Source organism: Limulus polyphemus, unplaced genomic scaffold (assembly GCF_000517525.1).
Source record: "Limulus polyphemus unplaced genomic scaffold, Limulus_polyphemus-2.1.2 Scaffold3377, whole genome shotgun sequence".
Classification (NCBI taxonomy): domain Eukaryota; kingdom Metazoa; phylum Arthropoda; class Merostomata; order Xiphosura; family Limulidae; genus Limulus; species Limulus polyphemus.
The window spans coordinates 13,783-24,669 of NW_013668987.1; the positions used below are offsets into that span (position 1 = coordinate 13,783).

At 38.1% G+C, this 10,887-nt stretch overlaps 1 protein-coding gene across 5 annotated transcripts in view; it reads right to left on the reverse strand.

Moving 5' to 3' along the window:
- Positions 1–2,697: 2,697 nt before the first annotated feature.
- The window catches only part of LOC106469253, a 35,622-nt gene continuing 27,432 nt past the window's right edge, over positions 2,698–10,887 (reverse strand). For all 5 annotated transcript variants that reach the window (XM_013929730.2, XM_022397716.1, XM_013929731.2 and 2 more), the window contains 2 exons: positions 8,445–8,829; positions 2,698–3,076 (listed from right to left, as the gene is read on the reverse strand). In XM_013929730.2, the coding sequence (XP_013785184.1) occupies positions 2,802–3,076; positions 8,445–8,829 (660 nt within the window). In that variant the 3' untranslated portion in view covers positions 2,698–2,801. The remainder of the gene's footprint in view (positions 3,077–8,444; positions 8,830–10,887) is intronic.

Genomic DNA, 10,887 nt, shown 5'->3' on the forward strand with positions numbered 1-10,887 from the left:
AGACTTAACACTCAATCTAAGCATTCATCATTCTGTGTATAAACTCACTGTGTGACACAATAGACTTAACACTCAATCTAAGCATTCATCATTCTGTGTATAAACTCACTGTGTGACACAATAGACTTAACACTCAATCTAAGCATTCACTATTCTGTTTACAAAGACACACAATTCACACATTGACTTAAGTTGGCTTGTATAGACTCTATTACAGAAATTGACTTTCCGATAGTTTTTAAGAGATAAGTTTGGTGCTTTATATTTTTTGTAAGTACATCTACTATGAGAAATATATACCAAATGAACCAGAGCTGGCAATCAAAGATGAACTCCTTATATTGGCATGGATTTAAAAAAATATTGTTCATGCAAAGTTTGCAACAAAATAGGAATGCAGTTGCAAAATGGTTATATAAATAATTTAATAGTTAGAAAGTACCACTGCTGTTGACTGTTCAAACAGTTTGTTTAGTGGTGTGAGCTGTAAAACTTACAGTTGAGCCACAGGGGGTTGGGGGATGTTCATAGAACACTTGCAGCGTTATGCTGAAACACAGACAGAATACTATGTCCAGTGAAACCCAACCTATGAAGTGTTAAGCTGAAACGTACAGACAGAACCTTATGTCCAGTGAAGTACAAAATTTATGTAGAATTAAGCTGACATCTACAGAGACAGAACCTTATGTCCAATAAAACCCAACCTATGCAGTGTTAAGCTGACACGGAAAACAAACCTTACGTCCAATGAAACCCAACCTATGCAGTATTAAGCTGACATCTACAGATACAGAACCTTATGTCCAATGAAACCCAACCGATGCAGTGTTAAGCTGACACAGAAAACAAACCTTATGTCCAGTGAAGTACAACTTAGGCAATGTTAAGCAGACATTTACAGAACTATAAGTCCAGTGAAATTTGATCTATGCAGTATTAAGCTGACCCATACAGATATAGATCTAAATGTCCAGTGAAATCCGACTTATGCAGTGTTAATCTAACACAGACACAAAACCTTATATCCAGTTAAATCCGACCTATGCTGTGTTAAGCTGACACTTAGAAAGAAAACTTTTAATCTGGTGAAATCAAACTTATGCAACATTAGGCTGACTCTTACAGACGGAACATTATGTCCAATGAAATGCACCCTATACAGTATTATGCTGACACTTACAGAGACAAATCCTTATGTCAAGTGAAATCCAACCTATGCACAGGAGATGAAGTACAGAACCGAGAGAACAAGGAACAGTAGAGGGGTAGCCTGGTGAGACTCCTTAGGATGGGTGGCAGACAGAAGTGCCATTGGGCCTATAAGCAGAAATCAAGGAATTCCAGGGACTCAGGAACATCCTAAAGATCAGGCCTGTAAGTTCCTAGATTTAAGAGGATGGAATACAGACACTGGACTGAGGACATCCACAAACCATGGAACTAGATCAAAACAGAGCCAGAAGAGGAAGAAACAGAAACAAAAGTGACAAACAAAGAACAGGTGTCTCCACCAAACCTAATGGGGTCATAATGAAGAGCCACGATGAGGATGTGAAGGGCAGAGAGGTAAAGATAGACTAAAATGAAAAGATAGCTGGAAAGAAAGAAAAAGAAAGAGGGACACCCCAAGTAAGACAGAAAAAGGCACAAGAGATTGATGAACAAGAGATATAAAAGGGCCATGACCTAAGTCTACAGCAAAGGGGTCACAAAGCCAAGTATGACAAGAAAGATGTGGAGCAATATGGAGTTAGGACACAAAGTAAAACAACAACAGAGACATTAGGATAAACAGGTAAGAAAGACAGGCCTGATACATGAGCATAGTTAACACGCAGAAAGGAAGAAGTATCTGTCCCTGATCAGGGAGAGAAGAACCAGAAAGGAAGGCCAGAGGCAGAAGAGCTGGCCACAAAAGCTGTATTAGACAATAGTGTTACAAGCTAATTTGTATCTGAAGCCTGTTGCACCATGACAGTGTTATGTACTATATTGTACACAAAAGTTCTGTTAGACAATAGTGTTACAAGCTAATTTGTAACTGAAGCCTGTTGCACCATGACAGTTTTATGTACTATATTGTACACAAAAGTCATTATACAATAGTGTTCCAAACTAATTTGTAACTGAAACACGTCACACTTATATGAATGTGTATACTATACATATTTGTTGAGTTCTTTAAAAGTTGGCCCTCACAGTAGCTCAGCAGTAAGTCTGACAACTTATAATGCTAAAAACTGGGTTTATATACCTGTGGTGGGCACAGCACTGCTAGCCTATTGTGTTGTTTTGCATTTAAAAACAAACAAACAGAAACTGTTCATGTTGAAGATGTTCCAAGTTCATTAACTGTTGATTATATTTGTTGAACTGAAAAGTGAAAATATTATCAAATAATCAAGTATCTTCTTAAATTTCTGCTCACTTAACAAGTTTTCTGCCGTACTATCAGAAAAAGTATGTATATACTTATATACAAATTTCAAAATACACAATTAAAAAACTTAGGAAGAAAATACCACTGACCTAAACTTATCTATGGCTTCGAAGACATTTAATAAAATACACATAGAAAATTAGTTTTATACACATCATTTAAACACATGAAAATTTTTACATACTAAATCTTAAAAACAATTTAGAGAATAAATCGTTTTAAACCATAATAATACTCATACCAGTACACGCATATCAAACTAAAATCTTAATTTGAAAAAATTTTATTGAACAGAAAATTATGAAGTAGCACAATTACTGCTATGGAAATCATTTGTATGACCTTGTCCAAAAATATGTTAATTTAGGTGATAGCCTTTCTGCAACTTTTCAGCCAAATCAGTTCGGTTGCATGGAGAAGACCTGAGTGTTTTCAGTAGTACATTCATATTGGCCCTAGAAGCATGCTCTTCTCTCCAACGACGCAATGCTTGGTAAGTCTGTTCACAAGTATCATGTGGGTTGTCACAGAAGATATTGTCTATATCTCCTTCACGAACTTTCAAGGCCCTTGCAAGATGCTTCCATCTACACCCATAATTGCGACTGATGTACAACATTGCACTTTCCATTTCTAGACAAAAAAAGAAATGAACATTCTGCTGAAGTATTTTCATGCATTCATACATGAAATACTATTAAACCAATAAACGTCCCTTGGCAAACAAAATTAAGCTATGTTTTACAATCTTTTATATATTTTTTCAATATATAACACCTCCAAAATTTAAAGCCATAAAAATTTCAAATATTCATTAATTCTTGCTTATACATACAAATCAAAAGTATGGATGTACAGAAACTAAAGGATTCTGAGTTAAAAAAATTTTTACACTAAAAATGTATCTGTGATAGGTATATACCACTACTCACAAAAAGCTATCTCAATCTTCTACCTGCCCCTCTAAGAATTGTTAAATATTTTCGGGCTCAGCGCACCAGTCGATATACCCCATCAACTTCACACCATTTTTGAATATGTACATATCATATCACCACTCTCCACCAATGGTATTGTTCCACCTATATTTGCAATTCCCGCTCATTCCTAATTTTCAAGAATTGGCAAGCCTTACAAGAAGAACAATGGCTGTGGGGAGAAAGATTGGGAAGTGTATGACAGGAGGTAAGTTCCTCTAAGAAATATATTTTCAGAGTAAGAAAAATTTTAACTTCTGATAAGGTCTTACCTCCTCTCAAACAAAACTAGAATCCCACATTGTAAAGGTGGAGGGGCCAATGTAGGAGCACAACATTGAAAAACAAGCAGAAACCGGCCACCTAAATGAACAGGTGTGCTTCGAGATGAAAACAAAGCACACTTGTGGGTTTCCCACTACTTCAGGAACAGGTATGCTCTTTGTCCTTGAAGTAGGAAATGAATCTGATGAGGGTGGAAAAAGAGAATGTGCATAAAGGCAATTTGTTCTAAGAGGTGCAATCCATAGTAAAATATAAATATAATTCACATGCAACATGCAAAACCTCAACTGGACAGACGAGTTTCCATAACTTGTCCTTGGCATTAGGAGGTTGAGAATCAAAAAAAGATAGTGGCTAAGGCATGTGGACCGAGTTACATATACTCAACAACCCCAACCATAAGTAAACAGAATGTCATACATCAAGCAACCAGAATTACAAAGACGAAGTTAGCTTTCAGCCAAAATCAGACAAACTCCCAAAACCACCGTAGGAGCAAGAAGTACAACAAATTGAACCTGGCATTATGGGGCTGTGGCATTGTCTCAATCATAAGAAGGTGGGCAATATCTGTAATTGTATTACAAGCAGAAATCATAAATCACTTAACCATAAATTCAGGGATGAGACATACTGGATCCAGAATAATGGAACATTCTACATATGTCCTGTTGCCGGTATTAAGAGGCAGACAAAGTCCCTCAAACTCAACCATAGGAGCAGGGAAAGAACCTTCTGCAACTGAAATAATGAGAAGAGAGGCCTCTATTGCACACAACAATAGGAATAGAGTGGTGTCATCCCAAACATAACACTGTAAGGAGCGAACCATAAAAAGAAACCTATCACGATCAGAATGGGAGTACAGGTGGGAGATGGGAGGTAAGGAAATGAATGTGAAAGCCAAACAGCCTTCACAGGTATCATAGATCTGAGGGATGAAGGACCAGTTGGGATACAGGATGACATAAAAGGAATGGTAGAGAAAGCAGGCAACAGTAAAGATATAAATATCTGATCTATGACATCTGCAAGCAAGGAGGAGAAGGAAATAAGACTTGAGGGAGAGATGGTAGATGGAACATGAAGACAAAGGTTCAAAGGGAGGATGGGAAAGGCATAAAGGTCCACACTGAGATCCCAATCAGGCAAATAAAAAAACATGGAGGATGCATGACTTCAAAGGAGTGGAAAAGTATGGAAATGACAGGGGAAAACAAAAACCAGATAAAACCTGAAGAAACTGAAGGTGTTAGATAAGGCCGCCCGACAGCTAGACATGGTCAAAGTGGACAAGCCTTTACCAAACAACTGGTGAAGAATGAAAGATTGGGAAGGACAGAAACAACATCGAAGAGACCAAAAGCAGAAGGTATACCATCGCCTGTGGTAAATGGACATAGAAAAATGTCTAATGGATCAGGAAAGGAAAGGTGCCACACGTGGAGTCAGTCCCTGGGCTGAAACAATGGACCTGACAAAAGCCAAGCATGAAGACAGTGTGTGGTGATGTCTGGATGAACAATGTCTAACAGAGGTTGAAAGAAATGTAGACAGAGGTTGTACAAATAAAGGTCAGAGCAGTGGGAATGATGGTTGCACCAGCCAATATTGAGCCACCAGTAGGCCGAGACACAGAGTGGTTTGGAATAGGGATAGAACTTTGTAGAGGAGTTGAATAGGAAGGTAAGCAGATGTGAAGACCCCTCCAATCTAGACAGAATGAACCACCCCATATTTAGCGGGTGTGGCTTGTGAAGGCATATATGGTGTCCCCAGCTGAAAACACACCCACCTAAAGACCCATGGATTGAGGGAACACTCAGTCAGGAGAATCTTGTTGGGAGGAGATATCCAATCCACAAAGAAATTCCGTGAGCCAAGAACTTAGCAAGCTAAGACCACTATGTGGTGACTGTAGGCCCAGAAAGGAGATCCAGGACTTGAAAGTACAGAAACTTGGAATTGGTACCTCCTTGATCTGTGATATAAATGACCACTGTGGAGATGCTGGTATGTACTATAACCACCCTTCCCTACAGAAGAGGAAAGAAGTGGGATAAAGCTGGGCAAAACCCCAAAGGCTCGAGAATGGGGATGTGGAGAGAAGTCTCCTTGATTGACCAGGGACCAGAAATCTTCCAGGAGTCAAGGTAAGATCCACAACCCTCTAAAGATGAGGCCGTGAATAGATGTAAATCTGGATGAGATCTGGTTTCTGTCTAACCACCAAGCCAGGTAGACTCTGATTGGTGAAGGAAAGATAAATGAGTGGTCTATGGGATTCGTGGAGAAGTTCCACTGATCTAAGAGTGTGCACTGAACGGAACACATATGAGCATGACCCATGGGAAGGAGAGCTTCCAAGGAAGTCCACATCCCCAAAGAGATATAACATCTTGAACTGTAAGAAATGTGAGGAGTGGAACTTGTGAAGTGCCTGCTCCAAACCCAAAGATGAAGAGGAGAAGGTTGGGCCTGACTGAGGGTCGAATGAAGAAAACTTCCCAAATGAATGGGATATTAAGTGGGGGAAGAACAGACTTCCCCACAGTCATCAGGAGTCCCACCTGTGCTGCTTCTTGTAGAAGCAGATGAGTGTGGTCTCTGGTCTGTGAACGGGAAGAAGCAAGCAGAAGCTAGTCATCCATAGAAAGAGTGCAAAGACTCAGAGTGTGAAGATGTTGGGGCAAGAGTTCACACCCTCTGACAAAACAGTTAAAGAGCTGAGGTTAATCCAAACAGTAGGGTCCTTAACTGGAATACTTGACTAAGAGCAATAAATAGCTATTGATGATGTGGGCACTGTGGGAAAGAACACCAAATGAGGTTTCTAGTATCACAGACATAGAAAAGCTCAGCCTTACGATTGGGAAAGACACAAACATGTTAGTGATGTAACAAAGCAAAAAAAGTTCTACACTGACAAAAATTTGGATGATAAGGCATATAGTTAACAATGACAAAAAAAATTATTCAGATAGAACAATGAATTAGATGTTACTAATAGTAATGATATGTAATGTACAAAGTACACAAACATACCTAGTCAACAAAGTACTTATAAATATCAAACAGACAAACCATCTAAATTTACCTAGTCCACAAAGTATGCAATAATAATGACATGCAAACCAACTAAAATTACCTAGAAAACACATTGATAATCAATATCTAGCTTACAATTCATCAAAGTTAACCTAGACAAAAAAGGACACATAATTCAGTCTTACACTGACAAAAACTAGGATGATGAAGCATATAGTTAGCAATGATGAAAAAAGTTATTCAGATAGAACAATGAATTAGATGTTACTAGTAGTAATGACATGTAACTTATAAATTACCTAAACATACCTAATTAAAGTACATATTAATAACAAACTAAAAAAAACATAAAATTTGCCAAGTCTATAAAGTATGTAATATTTATGAACATGCAAAATGAATAAATTTAGCTAAAAACAGCAAAGTAATAATCAATATCTAATTGACAATTCATCTAAATTACTTTAGATGACAAAGGACACATAAATATCTAAGGGAATTTCTGTAGTCAATAAATTAATTCATACTAAGATCTCTTACAATTCAGTAACAAAAAAATAAATGCAAAAAAAGAAAATTGTTGAAACAAAATATTGGAAATGGCAAAAAAGCACGTTCATAAATGGTAGCCACATGTGAAAAACATACATCTAAACAATGCTGTGAAAATCGAGAAAGTGAGGACTGAGTGGGAATAGCAGAGGGAGTTAGCTGCCAATACTGGTGGTGCACTACTATTGGTGGAGAGCTGTCACAGAATATGTACGTATTCAAAAATGGCATGAAACTGAATGGAGTATATAGTCTGGTTCGCTAAGTATGAAACTTTTTAGCAATGCTTAGAGGGCAGATAGAAGATTGAGATAGTTTTGTGTGAGGGTAGGTGAGAGCATATTGGAATAAACAAGTTAAACAATTCCACCTTGCATGGCAGACACCAGATAAATTAACTCCCAAGATGACACACAGTAAAATGAAGCAAAATAGGATGACACACAATAAAATCACCCAGAACAGCATTATAAAGAACAAGATGGTTTATCTAAGTGAAAAAAAAAAGAAGATGAATTCAGTTACTAGTGCATATCAATTAACTACAAGTGAATCAAAACAAATTCCGTCACTAGTACACATTAATTAACTAAAATTGAATCAAAACAAATTCAGTCACTAGTACACATCAATTAACTACAAATGAAACAAAACAAATTCAGTCACCAGTACACATCAATTAGCTACAAATGAAACAAAACAAATTCAGTCACCAGTACGCATCAATTAGCTACAAATGAAACAAAACAAATTCAGTCACCAGTACACATCAATTAGCTACAAATGAAACAAAACAAATTCAGTCACCAGTACACATCAATTAACTACAAATTAAACAAAACAAATTCAGTCACTAGTACACATCAATTAACTACAAATGAAACAAAACAAATTCAGTCACCAGTACACATCAATTAGCTACAAATGAAACAAAACAAATTCAGTCACCAGTACACATCAATTAACTAAAATTGAATGTTATTTATTAAACATCTCACAACTATGGACGGCTTAGGTAATTGAGCCAAAAACTTAAAAAACAAAAACATGGTGACAGTCCCAATAATTTACTTAATACAAATATTAGCTTAAGCTATATTTTAGCACCTTAATAATGCAATAAAATTATTGAGACAAACCATCAGAATCACTGGCTGAATACAAAACAGGATCCAATTGGACTGGTGTGATTTGGATTTTGCAATGGCAAACAGAACATTGAGGAGTGGTATCAGAAAGTTCCAGTTTTTTGTAAGCTTTTATTAAGTCAACTGACTCTTTGTTACCGAGAAGTTTCACTAGTTTCTCAAAAATAGCAACATTCCACTCTGTTAAGACATCTCGATCTTCAAGAAGTTGTATCAGTTCTTTCATACTTGTAACCTTTTTTAGGTCTCGCCATGATTCAGACTCTTCTCTGAAATCATTTCTAATTTTATCATCCACACATATCAATTCTATATTCTTCAAGACTCTTGACTTTAAATTTTCATATGGTGAAAGTGCAGCAGTCATTATTAAAGCCTATAAATATAAAAAATAAAGTTAAAACATCAACAGAAAAATAAACTCAATAAAGCAAGTTTGTTGAAACTAGCTAAACACCAATACATGACAGTTACAGTGATAAAACCTTATGTAAGTACCCATTACACCAGTAACCCACTGAGGATATTAACATCACTGAAAAAAGATGATTTTGGCTTCATCAGAAACCAAAGTTCTAGAAATAATTGTTGTTGTTTTATGGTGCAAAGCAACAAGTATATCTGCGCCAAACAACCAGTAAAAACAGTGAAAGTAAATGAAAGTAAAATGTAAAAATACAGTGAGTTAAAACCAATATATGTCGATAAAAGATTTATATACAATTAAGACCTATAGTGCGTAAAAAATTAAAAATACAATCTAATCAGACAGTGTCACCATTAACAATGACACTGTCCAACATCAGAGGTAAATTCTTAGAAAATATGTGTTTAAAATAATGCCGCCGCTCATGATCGTAATGACGGCAGAACAGTAAAATGTGGGCTATTGTGACTTGAGTGTCACAATGGCTACACATCGGTGGGTCAATACCTGATAAATGAAAACAATGGGTTAAAAAACTATGACCAATGCATAGCCTTGCCAGGACTACTTCCTCCTTCCGATCCTTAAGGAAGCAAGATGACCAAAGACCAACAGTAGGCTTGATCTGGAATAGCTTGTTATGACATTGCTCACCCAAAGTCAACTGCCAACTGTCGTGAAGCCATGCCTTAAAGACAGGACCGCAGTTCATGTATGGGACAAGAATGGCTGTGATGGCACCAGAGCAGACGAACTTAGCTGCGGTGTCAACAAGCTCGTTCCCGTGAATACCGATGTGGCCAGGGATCCAGAAAAACTGGATGGAAACAGAAGATAGAGAAAAGTGGGCCAATCAGTGTTGAATATCGACGAGAACAGGGTGAGAACTAACGTTAAGTGATTCCAGGGCCAGTAGAGAGCTAAGAAAATCAGTGTAAATAGTACCATTACTGTACTTCATAGCTTCTACATGAGAAATAGCATACAACTCGGCAGTAAACACAGAAACTGTAGAGGGGATCCTGCAAGCAACTACCGAGCCACAGCATACCATGGCAGAACCTACCGAGTCACCGATTTCGAACCATCCGTGTAAATAGGAAGAGAAGAATGGTTCGAAAGATGCTCAGCAAAAAGAAGATGATACTTCCAATCGGGAGTATCTGCCTTCCTCAGATGACTCAGAGAAAGGTCACGGGAAGGGATGGTAATAAGCCAAGGTGGAATGGGCTGATCATTGGGGACAGCAATGTCATCCAATGCCAGACCCAATTCTGCCAGTTGTGCCTGGATACGAAGGCCAAAGGAAGGAATAGCAGACCGTCTGTTCCGAAAGAGCATGGCACATCGTGAGAGAAAGACACAATCCCAGGTGGGATGCCATGGTAAGGATCAAAGCTTGGCAGCATATTGTAAAGAAAGTTGCAAACAACAGAGGTGAAGAGGAGGTTCGTGGGACTCAGTGTACAAACTCTGGCCTGGAGAAGTGCGGAAAGCCCCAGTACAGAGCCGAAGCCCCAGATGGTGAATGGGGTCCAGCATCTTCAAGGCTGAGGTCCTGGCAGAACCATAGACCAAAGACCCATAGTCCAGTTTGGATCAAATTAGTGCACGATAGATCCTGAGCATAGAACATCGATCCACACCCCAAGAGGTGGAAGAGAGAACATGGAGGATTTTCAAAGCCTTTCACACTTGACACATAGCTGCTTGATGTGCGGAATGAAGCTAAGCTTACAGTCAAAGATAAGCACCAAGAATTTTGCCTCAGGGACCACACAAATAACTACATTGCTGAGATGGAGCTCAGGATCAGGGTGGAGACCCCGTTGGCGGCAAAAATGCATGCAATCGGTTTTGGAAAAAGAAAATTTAAAACCGTTTGCAGTGATCCATGTCAACAACCGATTGAGGGCAGTCTGAAGCTGCCGCTCAATAAACCTCATGTTCAACGACTGAAAATAAACTTCATGTTCGACGACTGGCACGAGATGTGGAAGTCGTCGA